This window comes from Stenella coeruleoalba (assembly GCF_951394435.1).
Source record: "Stenella coeruleoalba genome assembly, chromosome: 10".
NCBI classification, from domain to species: Eukaryota; Metazoa; Chordata; class Mammalia; order Artiodactyla; family Delphinidae; genus Stenella; species Stenella coeruleoalba.
The window spans coordinates 62937902-62958570 of record NC_137156.1 but is presented as its reverse complement, the minus strand read 5'-3'; the positions used below and the strand labels follow the sequence as shown (position 1 = coordinate 62958570).

General features: G+C 47.6%; 1 protein-coding gene across 1 annotated transcript in view; it reads left to right on the top strand.

Moving 5' to 3' along the window:
* The window catches only part of CDCP1 (CUB domain containing protein 1), a 51166-nt gene extending 30795 nt beyond the window's left edge, over window positions 1-20371 (top strand). The window contains exons 3-9 of the mRNA XM_079932806.1: window positions 585-947; window positions 1913-2281; window positions 11311-11532; window positions 12570-12950; window positions 14342-14707; window positions 16745-16832; window positions 19458-20371. Of these exons, the coding sequence (XP_079788932.1) occupies window positions 585-947; window positions 1913-2281; window positions 11311-11532; window positions 12570-12950; window positions 14342-14707; window positions 16745-16832; window positions 19458-19890 (2222 nt within the window). The 3' untranslated portion in view covers window positions 19891-20371. The remainder of the gene's footprint in view (window positions 1-584; window positions 948-1912; window positions 2282-11310; window positions 11533-12569; window positions 12951-14341; window positions 14708-16744; window positions 16833-19457) is intronic.
* The last annotated feature ends 298 nt before the right edge of the window (window positions 20372-20669 follow it).

Here is a 20669-nt window from a genome sequence, read left to right as displayed (position 1 = left end):
CGGGAGAGGCCACAACAGCGAGAGGCCCGCGTACCGCAAAAAAAAAAAAAGCAGGGGAAACTTGTAGTTAGGAGGTGACTTGGGTCTGGTTCCCTAGAAGCAGAGCCTGACATGGGAATTCTTGTCTTTAAGTCATGAATCAAGAGAGTGCCCTGAGAAACCTGTGAAGAAGTGAGGAAAGCAGGGTGGAATGAGGACAGCAAGCAAAGATGTGGTTTTAGCTGCAGGCTGATCTGGAGCTTGAGTGACAATTGCCAGGCTGTGTCATGTGAATCAGGGATGTCAGGCTTTTCACTCCTGGGTTGGCAGTGATTGGCTGTGGGTTGACACCCCCTGCTGGGATGGGAATCAGGGGCAGGGAAACCTCTCAGGCTTTTCTGCCCCAAGGCAGCTCCCTCCAGCCAAGGCACTTCCCCAGAGAGGGATGCATCCGTGAGCCGTTGGCAGCCAACTTTCATGTAGCCCGGAGATGGGTGGGCGCCCCAGAAAACCCCCCCTCCAAAGAGTTCACTATAGGGGCTGAGGAGGGGCAGTGAGTGGCCCAGTAGCGTTTGTGACCAGATTGTTTTGTGACTGTGTTTCAGACTGCATGTCAGGTCCATGTCCTTTTGGAGAGGTTCATCTTCAGCCCTCAATGTCAGTGTTGCCCACCCTCAACAGAACCTTCATCTGGGATGTCAAAGCTAACAAGAACATTGGTCTAGAACTGCAGTTCTCCCTCCCTCGCCTGAGGCAGATCGGGCGGGGGGAGAGCTGCCCGGACGGAGTCACTCACAGCATCAGCAGCCGCATTGATACCAAGATGGTCAGGATCGGAACCTTCTGCAGCAACGGCACTGTGTCCCGGATCAAAATGCAAGAGGGAGTGAAAATGGCCTTGGCCCTCCCGTGGTTCCACAAGAGAAAAGTCTCCGGCTTCAGCATCACAAACCGGTCGTCTATAAAACGTGAGCTCGCCATGCCCTCCCCTCTGTTTGCTGAGGTTGAAACCTACAAAATCACGCTTGCTCTCCATCAGAAATGGTCAGATGTTGGCAATTGTGATTCCATCTGAATACCTTAAAGGAAGTCCCACTCTTCTGTAAGCATGTGGGCCAGTCCTGGTGTGAACCCACCCTCCTCTGTTAAACAAACCAGGTGGTGACTCTTTCTTTTGTCCTTTGTATGTGAGGCTTATTTTCAAGAAATGAAATGGGACTGGCTCTACAGACCTTAATGACTCTGTTTCTCATGTCTTTTTCCCGTCTTCTGTCTGTTTCACAGTTTCTAGAATTGTATCGGTATGCCAGATACAATTGTATCTGTATGCCAGAGCTGGCCCACAGCAGCTCATGAGTGCCAATTGTTGAGTGTCCTGGAATTTTGTGAGCTGGTATTAAACAGAGCCGTTACTAAAAATAAAATTATATAAACTTACAATTAAATAAATTAGTTTAGGAACAAAGGTAATAAGTACTCAAAACTCATTACTTCCTAGTTAATACACTGCATTTTACTATTTATGCTTTGAAGTTAGGTATGCCCATTGGATCTGTATGGTGAAAATCCTATGTGATGGTGAGAGGGCTGTCCATCTCCTTCCAACTCCACGTTCATCCATGTCCTGTTGGTAGCCTGAAATCAGCTATAGTGGGAGTCTTTACACCAAGGAAGTGGGCAGACACTACAAATTAAGGCTTTATTTTTTTCCCCCTGCTGGGTTGATTATTAAACATATACTCACACACCACTGATGTATCCTCATTCTCACTGTCTACCTTGAATTGAGTATAAACATGCCATATCCAGACCCAGTGCTCAGGACCTAAGACCCACTTTCACCTCTTCTCTAACCCCTGTCCCCACACCCATGGATGACCAGGGCAGGGTCTAATCACCTCCTATTCTCTCGTTTGGGTTCCACCCCCAACAGGCCTGTGCATCATCGAATCTGTGTTTGAAGGTGAAGGCTCCGCCACCCTGATGTCTGCCAACTACCCGGACGGCTTCCCCGAGGACGAGCTCATGACATGGCAGTTCATCATCCCCGCGCACCTGCGGGCGAGCGTCTCCTTCCTCCACTTCAATGTCTCCAACTGCGTGAAGAAGGAGGAGCGGGTTGAGTACTGCATCCCAGGCTCCACCACCAACCCCGAGGTGTTCAAGCTGAAGGACAAGCAGCCTGGGAACATAGCCGGGAACTTCAACCTCTCTCTGCAGGGCTGTGACCAAGATGCCCAAAATCCAGGCATTCTCCGGCTGCAGTTTCAAGTATTGGTCCAACATCCACAAAATGAAAGCAGTAAGTAAGCCCCACTTTCCTTCCCCTCCCCCTCCTCCAGTGCCTTCTTTCCTTCCTGGGTAGTCTGCTTGGGCTGAGGTTCCCTTCCTACTTCTTGTCTGTGGCTCTGGCACACTTGGACTCTGGACCCTGTAAGACTTTCAGGAAGTGCGTTGCTAGGCAGTGAGACCAGGTCACTGGTGAATGCCGGGCATACTGTTCCACTTCAGCACAGTAAGAAGCTAAGATGATCTTGCATTCAGGGTGATACGTTGTTTTTAATGAAGACATTGGAAGGTTACCTTCTAGAGCTCATGTCTTGACTGACCCTACAGTGTGGATCAGGATGTCACCAGCACCGTGAGCAGTGATGATAACACTTTTATTGTCTGAGTGCCAAGCCCTGCCCTAAGCACACCACTCACATGGTCTCAGCTAATCCTTATTACAGCCTTGCAGGGGAGACAGGAATTACCTTCATTTATTGATGAGAAACCAGAAGTTTCAGAAAGGTTATGGAATTAGCCCAGTATCACACAGCTTGCCAGGAGCAGAGCAATCTCAGAACCCAGAGCCCGTGCTTCTGGACCACGCAGAACCCCAGGTTCTGTGAGAATGAGGTTGTGTATCATTCCACACACATTTACTGAGATGCCGTGACTACAGCGAGGCTGTATGCCCAGGGCACAACACTGAAGGAGGCACCCGCTCTGAGGAGCTCCCTCTCACAGAGGCTCTCACCCTCAGGGTTGTGTCAGTTCAAGGTCAGTCCCCGAGAGTAAGCACCTCCTTAAAACTTACTCTCTGGGATTGCCCTTGCTTCACGGAGAGGAGTGGCAGGGATCCTGAGAAAAAGGTACAGGATGAGTTCGGAGTGGCTATTCCTGGGGCTCATCTATGAGCTGGAGTCTGTGAGTTGTGACAGGTGGTCTTGAACCAGGACATCTGTGATGTGTGCTGACGATGGGGTCTGCCCACAGAGTTGATTCTCATCCTTGTTTTTGCTATTATTTACTTCCGGGAAGTAGACAGAACCAGGCAGAGAAATTGAGAATGTGAAATGGCATGGCTGATAAACACCTGAAAAGTGACCACGTGGGATCCACTCCCAGCGTTGCCCATCTGACACTGTCTTGGGAGTGCCCGCTCGGCACCCACCTGGAGCCCGGCTCCTCAGGAAGCCTCAGTTCCTTCATATCTTGACCCAAGATTCCTTGTAATTCACAATAACCGTATACAAGGCATAACTTTATATATACATGTGTGTATGTGCATGTGTGTCCACTGACACATTTTGATGACTCTATGTCACAATTTTATCAGAATGTTGAAAACAGCCATGAAGGGATTCAGAAATGGAGTGGCTTTGAGTTTTAGAAGACGCAGGGATTTGTTTATCATCTCAGTCACGGTGAAGTGCTACTGATTAATTCTGTTTCCTGTAACATCAGCTGGGTTGATTTCTAAATATAATCAAATTGTTACGCATGCTATTACCAGCATCAAGAAGGATATGGCTTCAGTTTTGAGGTAAATAGTGGTTAGCTGCACTTTAGATGTGTTTAGCACGGTCAAGGCTTTACATCAAGCATGGTTTGCCTTTTTCTAGGCAAGTGAGTGAACTTGGCCAGCAGAAGTATCTTTACTTAGGCGATGCTGGAGTCCCTGAGGGCTCTGATTTCTGGACATCTCCATCTTGATCCTCTGAATCCCAACGTGGACCCTAAGTTTCAAGAGATTGCCCAAGGCTGCCAGCCCTGTGCACTCACACGTTTGTCTGGTTCTGTAAATATGTGTGGACAGCTTGTTTTGCAGGCAGCATGGCCCAGTGGTTAAAGGCACTTACTCTGGAATTGGCCTGCGTGGATTCGAAATCCTGATTCCCCTACTTACTGTGTGAGCCTGGGCAAGTCACTTAACTCCTGTGTGACTCAGTTTATCTTCAAGTAGAGATAATAGGACTGTCCTCGTAGGGGTGTTGTGAGGAGCAATGAGGTGGCAGTGCCTGGCAGATAGTAAGCACTCTTTAAATGTTATCCTGCAAGGCTCTAGGTCAAGGAAGGGATACAAAGTTGAAAAAGACACAGCACTGGTCTTTAGACATTAGCCTGTAATCCAGAAGACAGATGAGACTTATAGGATGCAGGAGGTCACTTCCCAGAAGGAGTTTCTTCTTTTTATTTTCTTTTCATATCTTGTTGATTTTATTTTAATAGTTGCAATCTGGGTACCCTATTGGTGTAACATTTGGTCTCTACGTGGGTGGCCATTTCTCCACGGGCTCCTCTGGGGATGCAGCGGATAGTTGTAGGTGCCCAGGACTCTATACACTGTGCATCACTGGGATGGACGGAGTTCTCCAGGGTGGGGTCTCGGTTCTGCGTCAGCCGATTCTGTCTGTTATTTTCATTCACTCTCTTCATCAGCTGGTGGTAACAAATGCTGTTGGTCTGGTTTCTCTCTTGTACTTTCTTGCACAGATGATGGATGTTTCAGAGGAAATTTTGGTGGGCATCTCTACCCACTTGGCTCTCTTCCATACCTTGGCACTGTCTCTGCACTTGTATTGGCAGGGGTCGTCCCCTGCGTCCTTTCCTGAGTGCTTGTGGTCGGCTGTTCCCTGCTTGTGGTTGGTTGTTCTGTGCTTGTAATTGGTTGTTCCCCAACTGTGGTTGGTTGTTCTGTGCTAGGGGTGGTTGTTCCATGCTTGTGTTTGTTTTGTACTTATGGTTGGTTGGTCCATATCTGTGTTAAACTCCTATGGTTTGCCAGCAACTTCAACCATGCCGAAGCCTCCCAGTGGTCTGCGCCAGGGTTCCTGATCTCCCTACATACACCTTCTCCTAGGCAGTGAGGAGCCACACTCTTCAGCTTTGCTTGGTCCTCAGGTCACTGCTCCAGCCAATGGTAGTCCTGGGATGGCTTAGTCATCACAAAACACCCCTCCTAACACCCTGAGGGGTGGTGAGAGGAGGGAGGGGGATGCACAAGGAAATTTCTGTGGGTGATGAATATATTCACTATCTTGATTATGTTGATGTATATACAGGTGTGTATATAGGTTCAAAACTAGGCAAATATACACCTTAGATATGTACAGATTATTGTAATTCAATTATTGCTCAGTAGAGCTGCTTAAAAATTATGTTCTCTGTAAGAAAACAAACGATTTCGGAAAGAAAAGAACAATTTTTGGTGAGGGAGAGTAGTTTATTACTGACATTGTTTAGAAATCCTAGAGCATAGTGACAATAAAAACAAGCCTGGATTTACTCAGATTTATTATTGTTTTAAAATTCTCTGTTCCCCTTTATTCCCTCACAGGGAATGAAATATCCCCACTGCCCTGACCTGGATAGGCCACTGCATGACTCCAAGTCACTTAGCAAGAAGGTGTCCTAATCTATGTGGGATTTGTGGCCTCCAGACACTGTTATGGAGGCTGGGGTTGGTGATTTTTCTGTGCGGCGAGTTTTTGTCCCTTCTGAGGGTCTTTAGTTGTTTACAGCATAAGGTAGGTTACAACACACACCACTAAGAGGTAGATGGCTGGAAGCAAATCATCTGTGTGCCTTTTTGGTGGGTGCCCTGCCACCCCAAACACATCATGCCTCTCCTCTGGGCCCCCTCTCCCCAGCCCCAGCAGTAGTGCTGAGCCCTTTTTCCTCCTTGCACAGGAGATAAAGTGTTAAGGGGGAATTTGTCTCAGGTGCTCACTGCTCACCCAGTCCTTATTCCCAATGTCTGGCTGACTTTGGACATTGAAGGACCCAGTCTGGTCCTCCACCTCGAAGGACCCCACCTCCATTCCTTGTCACACACCTGCCTCTTCCTTTCTTTCCTCCCCATCAGCAGAGAACTTGTGACACACACTCACCCCCTGGATGAAGGAGCCTTTCACAAACTGTCAACTTTGTTTTAACCCTCCCTGTTAAAGATTCAGTCTCTGTGGTTGGCTAGCTGGGCCATTGGAGACCAGCAGATAGCTCTGGAGTCCCTGGCTTTGCTCTGCACTTACTGTCTGTACCAGTCGTTACTTGGAGTGGTGGATTTTTCTTGGGTCTCTTGGTCCTGCTCTGGCTGATTTTGACTCATTTTCTTATTCAGACTGTGGCAAGAGACTAATATTGTTGGAGTCTTACTCTCGGGTTTTCTCAAACCCCCTTGAAAGGGTCTTTTTACCTTCATGGCTTTCTTTTGCACCTGGAAAGGCAACAGGGTGAGCCCAGAGTGGCTTTGGTTTGGGGGAGGAGGATGATGACTGAGTGGGAACGGAGGCTTCATGAGAAGGGGTGTGCATTGAGAAGGGGATTTGTACCCAGCAAGGACAAGTTCAGAGGCTTAGCGGGGGAGTCTTTAGGAAAAAGCGGAGCATGAAGAAGGCATTCTGACATTGCCACTGTCTCTGAACTTGGGTTGACAGGGGCTCTTCTTTCGTTCCTTTCTTTGGTGCTGGGAGTGAGTCGTTGTACATGTGTGTGCAGGTCCCCTTGGTCATAGCAGAGCCTCCCATTGCCTACCCAGGGAGACTGCCCTTCTCCTATGTCAATGACTCCTGGACAGTGAGGCTCCACACCCTTCAGTTTTGCTAGGTCAGCAAGCACTATCCCCAGCCAGTGGTGTCTAAGGGGTAGGCTTAGACTAAAGAAGGTGCCACTCTTGACACTTCCAGGGTGGGGCATGCTGGGAGGCCTCGAGATTGTGGCTGGAGAAAGGGAGTGTTTCCTCAACACCCTCTAAAGACATGTCCCAAACCGACCTGCCACCCCTCCTCGTCTCCCCACGTTCAGTCCCTGTGGTGCACGTGGCAGGGAAAAGGGGATTCCTCCAAACAATTTCCCATGGCCACCCCCATTCAGTGGTTCATTCTGTTGTCTCCCTCCCCATCACTACCATGTCTCGTTTATCCATCTGAATGTCTGTGTCCCACTAAACTCCCAATCAGGCATCTTGTCTTATTCCTCTCTTTTCCTACACTCAGCACAGTTTCCAGCGCATTCCAGGCCCTCCATAAACACTGTCGCACTAATCTCAGGAGGCAGCCTCTTGTCCAAAGTGGCTTGAGAGCCAGATGCACTGCCCAAAGGCACAACCCCTCAGAAGGGGCAAGGTAGATGGGACACAGTGGGAGCACCAGGAGCCTGGCTGCTGGGGGAAGCAGACAAGGACAAGAGCATCAAAAACAGAGTGGAGGCAGAGCTGGGAGGGTTTCTCAAGCCAAAGAGGATGGCTGTCACAGCAACCATGCAAAGTCAGAGCCTCACCAAGGGTGGAAGCAGCTGTCAGAGGCACCCTGACCCCTCAGCATGCACAGTAGGACCTGACTACAGTGGGCCCAGACTGAAAAAAAACAAATTCTGAATGTGGGCAGCAGGCAGATGTTACCTTGTACCTGATTGTCTCTCCCCCCACCCTACTCTCTACTCTCTCTCTCTACTTTGCTGACAATATCAATTTAGCTAAAACTAGACCCAGGGGACTCCTGCAGAGAATATCTTTCCATGGCTTGAGCACAAGTGTCCTGTGTCTTAAGATGAGTAATGTACAAGCTGCTCTGGCTGATCTGGCCAGCTGTGACCAGATGTGTGAGCATGGATGGCTTACGTTGCCCAAAACGTGCAGTTCAGCAATGTCAGAGAACTTGATTTACATTTGTCTCCACCCAACACATCTTGTTTTTCAGTGCTCCATAACGCACTCTCATCTTTTCTTTTTTTTTTTTTTTTTGCGGTACGCAGGCCTCTCGCTGTTGTGGCCTCTCCCGTTGCGGAGCACAGGCTCCGGGCGCGCAGGCTCAGCGGCCATGGCTCACGGGCCCAGCCACTCCGCGGCATGTGGGATCCTCCCAGACCGGGGCACGAACCCGTGTCCCCTGCATCAGCAGGCAGACTCTCAACCACTGCGCCACCAGGGAAGCCCCTCTCATCTTTTTTGATGGTACAATACTACCATGCCATACCTGGCATTATTACCACTCCATTACCTGGAGATATAAAAAATGATTTTGGTCCTCTTGGAGTTTCATCTAATAGTCACCGTAGAGAGAGAACTTCTCTGTTGTCCCACACAGCCTGTCTCTCATTTTCTGATATTATTTCTAAAAGGTTCAAATGGCCCTGCTGATAACAATCATATGAGTTAATAGTAGTCTACCTGTCTATGTTACTCCCTGTAGTGGGAGCAGACTGCTAGCCTACTACCTTTTGCATCCTCTTCTAGCTTCTGGAAGATACGTTTACTTGCTCTGAAAATACCAGCAGAATGAGTGTATCTTCAAGCCCTGTAGGTTTCTGGGTTAACATGATTCAAATAAGGTAGATGGATGTGTTTCCAGAATGTTATAGCAGATACTTCCAGTAACTGATCTGGGTAAATGCTGGTTGTGGAAGTAGTTGCATTGCTTCTTTTTCAGCTTTTATAACCCCCCAGAAGCAACCTGGAGCCCTTAACTAAATGTTGGCGTTGTTTTTGTTTTTTCTTGGGTAACTCCTGCTCTGTGAGTCTTTATTTACTTATTTTTGGCTGTGTTGGGTCTTCATTGCTGCATGCAGGCTTTCTCTAGTTGCGGCAAGGGGGGCTACTCTTCATTGCAGTGCACGGGCTTCTCACTGCAGTGGCTTTTCTTGTTGCGGAGCATGGGCCCTAGGGTGCGCGGGCTTCAGTAGTTGTGGTGCGTGAGCTCAGTAGTTGTGGCTCGTGGGCGTAGTTGCTCCGCGGCATGTGGGATCTCCCCGGACCAGGGCACGAACCTGTGTCCCCTGCATCGGCAGGCGGACTCTCAACCACTGCGCCACCAGGGAAGCCCAACGAAGATAAATTTTAAAGGACAGTAAGATATGAGCTGAATGTGGGGCTAGGAGATTGAAAAGCTAACCATTTTCTAAATCAAATCATATTTAAGTTAACAACATTAGCATATATACTCCAGCTCTGGGTATGTCATCTCTCTGATTAAAGCACTATTAGAACTTACAGTAAAATTTACCTAGACATAAGCAATAAGAACTAAAGAAAGGAGTCAGCAGATGTGACAACCATAAGACATTTCCCTAATTTTGCTCCTAATTTGACACTGAGATCCCTGGCAGCCAGTTCAAAAGGAACAATTCTATTAAGTATATGGTTTCTGTTACCAGGAAGGAGGAAGCCTAGCAGACTCTCTTGGGAAACAGAGCTTTCCCAACTGGCACGGGACTTATTTATTCACTGGAGCTGCAGGCAGAGAGGCTAAGATACCTGATAGACAAATCGGCAACACCCATGACTTGCAAAGGCAGCACCACCTTGCATAGGCATCTTCCTAACTTGATGGCTTCTGTAAAAGCAGAACGAATGAAATTAAAAAGCAACTCAGTAAAAAGTGATTTCCAGGGGTTCATAGTGTAGAGCCTTCTGGGGATGACATTATAAAGTGAAATGACTCTTTTATAAAGTAGTCTGGTAATCCATTCTAAAAAGTTGAAAAAATATTCCTATTCTCTCACCTAACAATCAGTTCTGGGATTTTATCCTGAGGAAAAGATAGAAACTAAACATGCACATGTGCTTATTAGAATCTTTTACTTCTAGTGGCGCAATCATAGAAGTGACCTAAAAAAACAATAATTGGGCAATTTTTCCAAATTATATAAGAAATACATACATATTTTCTAACTAAAAATTCAAACATCACAGACAAAGCTAAAATCCCCCCTGACCATCTGTATTGTCCCTACTTCCAGGCCCCCCTCCTAGGGTAACCACAATTATGGGTTTGTTATATTTCTCTCCAAATCTTTTTTCTCTTCATTTAAATATTAAGTACATACATACATAAGTATGTACATGTAGAAATCGCTATTTCATTTTACATAGAGACTTTATAATCAAATGGTGTCATAGTCTAAATATGGTTCTACAACTTGCTGTTTTACCTAATACTATATCTTGGAGGTTCTTGTATCAGTATATTTAGATCTCCCTCATTCTTTTTAACTGCTGCGTAATATTCCATTGGTGAAAGTTTCATGGTCTGTTTAACTATTCCAGTATTACTCTAGTCACTGTCACAGCACTGACATACACATGAGGGCATATATACGCATGTCACACTGCTGGGTTATAGGGGTGTAGGGTTTTTATTTTTATACTATACACTTTCTTTTAATTTGCTTTTCTCTGATTATAAGTAGTATTACAAGTGATATTAACAACACTTCATATTTTGGCTACTTGGACATTTATATTTCCTTTACTGTGAACTTCTCCATTATTCTCTGTAGAAAATATTTTCTCCCAGTGTGTCCCTTGTCCTTTAAACATTATTTATGGTACCTAAGTCAGAAAGATATTTTAATCTTTATTTATTTATTTTTTTGCTTTTATAATTTGTGTTTATTCCACATTTATAAAGATATTCTCTTTGTTTTTATTTTGGTGACTGCTTTGAAGTACTAGTGTAATTTTATTCTTTTACTAATGGGAGAGACCATTCTCCTGGCCCAGCCTATGGAATACTTCATCTTTTTGTCATTTACTTGAAATGTAGCATTTATTAGAGATTAAATTATAATATCTATGGTTCCATCCTGTCTGTGAATCTTGTATCCCTGCACTAATACCAGCTGTTGTTAATTACTCTTCATAGAGGGAGAATATTTAAATAGGTGACGCTAAATCTCCCTTAGATGACTAAGATTAATGAATATTTTAAAAGCTTAGTAAATATGAAAACTATATGGTAAAATAAGTGTATCTGCATAAAATAATGAAGTAAAATCTGAGTATAAAATTTTATATACGCCATACTGTTAAATAGGCGAAAATATGCATGCATACGCACAAGGACTAAAATGAGTTTGAAGAAATGAAAGCAGTTACATAAGGATGGACAAAATGCAGTCCACTGACTTTCTTTTTAAATTTTGTTTCAAGCTATCGTAATGTTTTCTTAATAATAAAAAAATTTCCCAGTGTCCCCCCAGCCATGAGAGATTTTGTGCTCATTTTTGCCATCTCACGGGGCTCATCCTGATCCATTCTTCATGCCTGTTTTCTGTTTGTGGTTCCAGATAAAACCTACGTGGTTGACTTGAGTAACGAGCAAGCCATGTCACTGACCATCGAGCAACGGCCCGGCAAACTGAGCCGCAAATTTGTCCCCGGCTGCTTCGTGTGTCTGGACTCTCGGACCTGCAGCACCAACCTCACCCTGACAGCTGGCTCCAAACACAAGATCTCCTTCCTTTGTGATGATCTAACCCGCCTGTGGATCAACGCCGAGAAAACCATAAGTACGCCCCTGCCCCTTCAGTGTGCTCCTCCCGGGCTGTGGGAGTTCTCCCCTCCCTGCCCTGTCTTAGTGGGGTCCACTGGGTGGTTTGTAAATAGTATGATCAGAAATGCCCCCGGCAGTGAGGGTGAGCAAGGGCAACCAAGAAGCACAGAGCAAGGTGGAAACACACCCACTTTGAGACCAGCAGCCTCCGTGGGAACATGCATCTTTCAGAAGCAAGTGGCATCCGCCGTGTCCATGCTCACGTCTCCTCTGTCCAGCCTCCAGTCTCCCTCCTGTGAAATCTCGTAGCCTTCCCCAACCTCCCCCATGCGCATGCCCCCTGCTTCCACGCTCACTGCTCACTTGTCTTCTGTTGCATGAGACCAAGTCTTGAGCTCAAAAACTTTGGCTTTTTCCATTTTTTATCCCTTTAGCTACTAGCCATGCCCGACATGTGCTAGTCACATAGAAATGTTTAATCAGTGGAGGGCAGCAAAACCAATAGTCACCTCCTTGCTGGGCCACCATCATCTCTGATGTGGATGCTCTTAGGGTCTCCACTGAGGCAGTAGCTAAAGCCGCGAGAGGCAAAGCAGCCAGCCCGAGGCCACCCCATTAGGAAGCGGCAGATCTGAAACGCCAGCTGAGATCTCTCCAACTCTGCTCCCAGCTCTAACCACTACGCGAACTGCCTCCCCACAGGCAGGGACACTGGGCAGCAGGGCTGGGTGAAGGGAAAAACCTGTACCCTGCCCACGTGGCACTTAGCATCTAAGACACAGGTTGTCTTAGTTGAGAACTTGAGCAAACAAGAAGAGAAAATTTCAACCCTGAATACTCCCCAGAAGTTGTTCTGCCAGTTTAGTGGAGAGTAAGAATGCAAGAGCAGGAGGGAAGCTAGGAAAGGGGCGTCAAGGAGGCAGGAGCGCAGGACAGAGCAGGAGAGGAGAGACCAAAGGGAAAAGCGAGAAAGCCTCGGGCTGACTTGAGAGCTGGAGAGGATGCACTTCCGGTTTCCTCCCAGCCTGGGTACCACGAACCCCTCTTTCGTAGGCTGCCTGGACCACCGGTACTGCCACAGGAAGGCCTACTCGCTCCAGGTGCCGTGGTACATCCTCCAGCTGCCTGTGCAGCTGCACGACTTCTCCTGGAAGCTGCTGGTGCCCAAAGACAGCATCAGCCTGGCACTGGTGCCTGCCCAGAAGCTGCAGCAGCACACTCACGAGAGGGTTTGCAACACCAGCTTCAGCTACCTCGTGGCCAGTGCCGTTCCCGGCCAGGACCTTTACTTCGGCTCCTTCTGCTCTGGAGGCTCCATCGAGCAGATTCAGGTGAAGCAGAACGTCTCGGTGACCCTCCGTGCCTTTGCCCCCAGCTTCCAGCAAGAGGCCTCCAGGCAGAGCCTGACCGTGTCCTTTGTCCCCCACTTCAAAGGTAAGGTGGTCTTTCACTCTCTCCCCATCTCGATGCCCTCTTAGCCTTTCTTATGGGGACACTTATCTTATTTTGGTTTTCTGATCGTCTCAATTGTCAATTTGAAGAGAAGGGATAGCTGAGTGGGCTGTTCCTTATACAAGATGATGAGTCCTAATCCTGACTTTACCATTAACCTAGTGTGGAAAATTCCAGGAGTTAGAAATAAGACTGTCTGACAGTGGGAGGTGATGGTTGGTAGGCAGCAGAACAAATAATCAGGTTCAAGGCTTTTTTGGAAGCAGGCAGGGCATAAATGAGAACTAACCAAATATTCCCAAGTCCTGGATTCTTGAAGTGGTAACATACAAATCCTTATGCAGATATTTTTATGATTCTGCTTTGACAATTCAGAACGCAGTTTGGAGGGCACAGAGGAAGGAATACTGGGAGAGAGATGAATCTCTAGAGCGTTCTCCTGCATGAGGGAGCAGACCCCTCCTGGGAGGCTAGTGTATGATCTTCTCAGGCAGCAAGTGAGGTTTAAATTGGTCACAACGGTGAACTCTACATTGTTGATTTTAAAATTCACAGTCACCACTACAAGTTGCTAAGTTAATTTTTAAAACTGACCAAGACCTTAATTCAAGGTTTACCCTGTAATTTTGTTCTCAGAGGCATGAGTGGGAGGGAAATGAATCTGGCCGTAAGATTAAGGTCATTCCACGTTGCCTGGTATCTGCAAGGTTACCAGAGAAACTCCTTCTGGGGAATCTTTGAAAATAAGACACACCATCCTCAATGTGGAGTGTTGGGGTTTTATCTCACCTGAAGATAAGGAGTGGATTAGTTGACATGTCAGAGACCCTTTCAACTTTGCAACCAGAAAGAATTCTTCCCAGAACCTGAAGTTTTCTAAATCTGCAAAATAGAAATCAGTATACACCAGTCCCACCATGGAGCAGGGTGTTGGATAGACATTAGCTCCATTGAGGGCATTTCTGAAAGGAAGCTGAGACAACCACCAGTTTGGCAAACTGGCCTGTTTTGTGTTTGTTTGTTTGTTTGGTTGTTTGGTTGGTTTTTTCAAAAGGCCCGAGAACCTAATCTGAGACTCTATTCCTTTGCTGACCAATATGGTAGCCACTGGCCACACGTGGCAATTTAAATTTAAATTAATAGTAAACAAAATTAAAAATTCAGGTCTTCAGTCACACCAAGCACGTTTCAAGTCTTCAACAGACACATGCGGCTGTGGCTACTCTCTTAGCCAGTGCAGATCCAGAGCCTCTCCATCATGGCAGGAAGCTCTGTAGTCTGGACAGTATAGCATCATCTCCTCCACCCTCCTATTCTCTCCATCCTGATTGAGTGAAACAACATCTGAGTGGATTCTCTTCCTTTTCCTGCAGAGGAAGGTGTTTTCACAGTGACCCTGGACACGAAAAGCAAGGTCTACCTGAGGACCCCTAACTGGGACAAGGGCCTACCATCCCTCACCTCCGTGTCCTGGAACATCAGCGTGCCCCAAGACCAGGTGGCCTGCCTGACCTTCCTCAAAGAGCGGACGGGCGTGGTCTGCCAGACAGGGCGTGCGTTCATGATCATCCAGGAGCAGCGGGCCCACACCGAGGAGATCTTCAGCCTGGAGGAGGAGGTGCTGCCCAAGCCAAGCTTCCGCTATCACAGCTTCTGGGTCAACATCTCCAACTGCAGCCCCATGAGCAAGAAGCAGCTGGACCTGCTTTTCTGGGTCTCGCTTACCCCAAGGACCATGGGTAAGGTCTTTCGGGGGTGGTGGTGGATAGCAGTTGGTAGCTGAGGGATCAGGAGCAAGACTGGAAGGCACGTCAGAAAGCATGGATTTGAGTCCTGGCTGTCCATGTATCAGTCAGCTGTTGTGTCAATAATACTGTATAACAAACCACCCCAGAACTCAGTGGCTTGAAAACAGCCATTTGTTATTGCTCACATGTTGGCTGGGCAGTTCTGAGCTGGGCTTGTCAGGGTTCATTCACTCAAGCACCTGTGGGCAGCTGCAGGTTGGTTAGAGGACTTTGTCAGTCTTGGCCGGGCACTCTCACATGTCTGGAGCCCAGCCAAGATCAGCCGTGATAACTGAGATTCCTTGGCTCTCCTCAGCATGGTCTCTTATCCTCCAAACTGGGGCCTGTTCTCATGGCAGAGGCAGAGAGATCCAAGAGAGGCTGGGGGAAGCATGCAAGGTGTCCTGACGCTTAGGTTAGGAACTCATACCCTGTCCCTTTGACAGCATTGGTTTGGTCAGCCCAGATTCAAGGGGTGGACAGGTAGACTCCATTTCTTGATGGGAGGAGCTGCAGGATCACACAGTAAATAAAGGACATGGGTCAGGGCAGGGGAAGAATTAGGGCATTTTGGTAGTCAATCTACTATTAACCTCTTTCTGACATAGGGGAAGTCTCTTTACTCCTCTGATCTTCCTCTGCAGAGAATAGATGATTGTAACTACCCCATAAAATTATCACTGGGGATTCAATGTTGGTGATTAAACTGTGAGGACCTGGAAAGTGTGACACAGATACATGATGCTGGCTTTTTTTATTTAGTCCAGTGAAACATTAGAATCCTTGAATGCCCTCAGTCGTGGGCCTCAGAGCCATGATGAGGATTTTGCCTTTATGCCCAAAGTGGTAGTATCCACTGAAGAGTTTCAGGCAATCTGTGGTGGGGCCATGTTAGCCCTTGATTCCAAGATAGTCACAGAGCACCACAGAGTGTTGGAACCACGGAGTTTTTTTCCCCAGCCCCTTCCCTTCTGGGTGGTCAGATAGACTGTGTGTCCACCCAAGGCCACACAGGTGGTTAGCAGCAAGAGAACCGACGGGGACCAGAAGCCACAAGTGAAAAGCTCGCCCACACTCTCAGATTAGCTCCTGAGTTTTCTTCCTCTCTTACATTCATTTTCTGTCATTTATTTCTAGTCCTATTTTCTCACAGTCTCACCTTTTGTTTTCTTATTGAACAAGCCAGAAATTCTAAATCCTGGTTTGGTGCAGGGCTCTCTCTCTGATATATTTTCTTTTTCCTTTGTACAACTGTAGGAGAAGGACAGCACACATGAAACAACTCTCTCCTTAACTCCTTCACCTCTGACTTTTGACTCCTTGCTTTCTTCTACACCCCCTGCTCTTCTCTCCTCCAACATGGGCTGTGGCGATCAGGGGAGCACAGCTGGGATAGGCCAGGAGTAGCCTTTGGAATAGATCTGGTAGGTCCCCCAGTTTGTTTTAGTTATCTTTCACTGCATAACAAACTATTCCAAGATTTAGTGGCTTAGACAATAACCTTTTTTTTTTTGCTCACAATTCCATGGGTCAGGAATTTGGATGGAGCACAGCAGGTGGCTCATCTCTGCTCTAAGATATGAGGGGCCTCAGCCAGATGCCTTGAATAGCTAGAGGGGGGCTGGGATCGTTCACCTTTGCTCACTTTCAAGGCTGGGAGCCTTGGTTTGTCTTCCTCATGGAGTCTCCACATGGCTACTTGGGCTTCCTCACAGCATGGTCTCAGCATAGTCAGACTTCTTACATGGTGGCTGGCTTTTCCTCAGGAAGCGCAGGAAGCTGCCAGGTTTCTAAAAGGTTAGGTCCACACCAGCACAGCCCATATTCAGGAGGAAAGGAAACAGATTCCCCTTAAAGGGAGGAGCAGCATGTGCGTACGAGGAGGGAAGGAATGGATGGTAGCCATCTTTGAAGACTGTCTACTGGAGTTCATCACCAGCCTGACACCAAGTGTCTCCCCATTCTCCTCCCTTGTGTCTCTGTTCACAGACCTGACTGTCATCATCCTCGCGGTGGTGGGAGGTGGCGCCTTACTGCTGTTTGCCCTCGGACTCATCATTTGCTTTGTGAAAAAGAAGTAGGTGGAATTTCTCGAACTGTCTTCACCTGAGCTGACACCTCCTTACATCACACAGACCAGAGCTGTCATTAATTATTGACTTTTCCCCTTGCTTTCCATTTTCCCCCGCAAAGATCAATGTTAAATAATATTGCCAGGGCGGGTACTTCCCTAGCAGTCCAGTGGTTAAGACTCCGTGCTTCCAGTGCAGGGGGCGCCGGTTCAATCCCTGGTCGAGGAACTAAGGTCCCACGTGCTATGCAGTGCGGCCAAAAAAATAAATATTGCAGGGGGTGAATTCCCTGGCAGTCCAGCAATTAGGACTCCAACCTTTCACTGCCGAGGGTGCGGGTTGGATCCCTGTTTGGGGAACTAAGATCCTGCAAGCCACCTGGCGTGGCCAAAAAAAAGAGAAGTGGAAAATAAATAATATTACTGGATGTGAATTATGCTTGGAGGGGGAAAAAATCCCCTACCTAGTAGGAAAAAAAAATACACATGCGGTGACATTTTAGCCTGCAGTTTTACGCAGCTGCCTCAGCATAAGTCCCCTGTGAATCATTTACTGTCTGCTCATTAGACTGTGGTCCTCACAGGGGTGATCTTGGCAGGAAAACGCTCCCGTAGACCCTGCCAGACCAGGCCTGTGAACCCGCTCCCCCTGTCACCTTGAGGAAAACACACTCACGCTGCCCAGCTTGTTCTCCTCCAGTTTCTTAAACAAACTGTCTGTTTTATGCTTGTTTATTGGCCTCCAGACAAGCATCAGAAAGCCAGCCCTGTGGGCAAGAGGAAGGAAGACCCAGTTAACTGACTCAGTCTCACCTTCCACCCCCTCAGGATAACAGCTTCTGTTTTATGAGAGGAAAGTGTTGACCTTTTTAGACAGAGTACATGCTGCTGCCAGATTTCATCAGTTCTGCTCCTATTTCTAATTAAAGCCATGGGGGCGGGGGGAATCTATTTCTCTTAGCAAAAAACTAAAAAAAAATTTTTTTTATTAACTGGGGCCATGAGCAAACAATTGAAATTGCTGATCAGAAATGTCTCTACTGATGAGGGTGGGTTGGCAGGTTCGGGGGAGGCGTCTTCTCTGTGAAATGTGATTGCACACATCTGGCATGAGGGAAAAGGACTTCTTTTAAAGAAACATCATTGTATCACTCCTCTCAGGAAACTTTCCTGTCTGGGGTGCACAGTATGTTCCACCCAGATGGGAAAGCATGGCATTAACACTGGGCCCCAGGTTCCTCATCAGGAGGGAATTGGACGAGGGGAGGGGCCAGCACTTGCCTCCATCCCTAAAGTGCCCCAGTCCCGGCCTGGGAATTACCAGCCCCTGCCTTGCTGTGGGGGAGGCCACCGGCTGGCAGGTTTGCATAAGGCTTGTCTGTCCCCAAGTTGGGTTGGGAGGGAGGACGGGTTCCTGCCATGAGAAGGAGGGCAGACAGTGCCGTTGAACTTGGTCATGAAGCATGTACTTCCTGAGGGTCTCCTGGGCCCTAGGAACCAGGAGAGGTGCTGGGGATACACAAGACACAGTCTTTTCTCCTGCCGTCTATGGGGGCAGAGGGACTAAAGAAGCAGGCAAATAAGGAGGCGGTGTCAGGACAGTGTGAGAAGAGCTTGGTGGGGACAAGCAAGGTGCTGTAGGAGCACATGGGCGGAGCATTGCTACAAGGCTTCAGGCTGGAGGCCTTGCAGCCTGTCATCCTGGCCAGGGAACCCAGTGTTACAAGCTACATGTACTAGATTTATTTTTATCTGAGAAAAGTACAGGTTCACAATGAGTGAACCGCCAGCCATGCATTATGTGGTCCATTATGCTAATTGAGCTACTGTCCTCCATTTGAATCTCTGGTCAGCTAAAAAGTCAGCATCCCCTGCTTTTCACTGGTGGAGATGGAGGGCGAGGCTTTGTTTTCCGAGGCAGGGAGTGCAAATGCCCATCCATGTCCAATACCAAAGAACATTACAAACCAAGCATTAATGGTGTTAGGGAGGAACCCGGGCACCCCAGCCTGACTTTTGTCTTCTTTGTAGCTCTTTCCTCTTTTGGAGGTTATTGCTGAAGGGACTGGATCCCTCTGCTGATGCTGAGTCCTACTGTCCCCAACTCCAGCTAAAAACTAAGATACAACCTTCCTGAGGTTGTATCTGAGTGTCGTATGCTATCATTTAGAAACTAGATGGTCGTAGTTTGTGCCCATGCAAAACTGAGATGAAGCATTAGCTACAGGAAAGAACTCAGAGAGTTATAGAAGGTTGACCTAGGTACACCCGTGCTTGATGTGGTTGGTTTGGGACACCACCTGTCTCTGCTAGGAAAGAGAGGTTGTCAGATGTCTCTACCTTTGGATACCACGCAGGTATCAAAGCAAACTCAGGCACAGAGGGTGTTAACAGTGCCCTCTCTAAACCACTCTCTGCTCCTGTTTCCACCTTAAAAACTGGAGACAGAAGCTGGTCCCTTTCTAACTGTTCGCTGAGGACAGCAGTTTCAGTTTCAAACGCTAAGCTATTTGAGGGACTTGGGGGAGACCCAGTCAGAACCCTGAATGATCTTCATTCCAGTAGGGATGTACAGTTGGTGAGCCTCTAAGATCGTTTTCTTCCTGACTTCTGTCTTGTTCCCTTCCTCAGTAGGAAAAAGAAGATCAACAAGGGCCCAGCTGTAGGTATCTACAATGGTAACGTCAATACCCAGATGCCGATGCAGCCAAAAACGTTTCAGAAAAGACGGAAGGACAACGAATCCCACGTGTATGCCGAAATCGATGACACCATGGTGTATGGGCATCTGCTGCAGGATTCCAAAGGGTCCTTCCTCCAGCCAAAGGTGGACACCTACCGGCCCTTCCAGGGCCCCACAGGGGACTGCCCTCCCTCCCCACCCCGCATATGCTCCAGGGCTCCAACTGCAAAGTTGACCAAAGATGAGCCATCCTCTGGCTTCCTTTCTGAGTCTGAGAGCGAAACGTACACCTTCTCCTACCCCAGCGACAGGAATATAAGCAATGGGAACACAGACCCTCCCTTGCTAGAAACCTACGAGACCATGGAGCCTGGGGAATAATTTGGACCCACCCCTAAGACTTGACATAAAGCAGGGCACTGAGATGCCCTTTAGGGTTCCCACCCAGAAATCCTGAAGAAGAGGAATTCTGTGGAAGGATAGCAGGAGGTTTTTCTGGATGCCACCAACTTCTGATTTCCAAGTGGACTCATTCCAGTGCTGAGACATTGAAAATGATGAATTGTGATCTGGATACAATCATCACAGTGAAAGTCCTTCTAAACTCAGGTTGGGTTGTAACCAGTCCATAATGAGAGGGGAGAGGCTGAATCACGCAGGACAGGGATGCAGTGAGCCCTGGATTTGGATTTGGATTTGGATTTAGACTTCTTCAGGTTGACAGTGCCAACCCCTAGGAGCCCACGGAGACCCGTGCTCTCACTGGGGTCCCCTGGGTGGAAATGTCAGTATGCTTTATTATATTTATTTGGTGGTCCTGTGTATTTAAGAAGTCAATTGTATAGCCATGCAGCTCTTTTCACCTGACGTAGTGACAGCTCACGCTAACTGGTTAGTTGGCTGGGTTTTGACTTCTGCTCACCACTAGATGTGCTTGTCCCCTGGGAGGTGGGAATAATTTGCAGTCTGTCCAGCCAGAAAAGGGTGTACGTGTTTGAGGGTACTGACGCACATCTGCTTTGATAAGAGACTTGCTGGTTCTCTTGCTCTGTGTGTGGTTATCCTACCATAGAAATCCATCTTGAGTCTCATTGTCCTTTGACCTAGAAGTAAGAGAAATTTCATGGAATTGCCATGTGTGGCTCTCCCAGCTGCAGCAA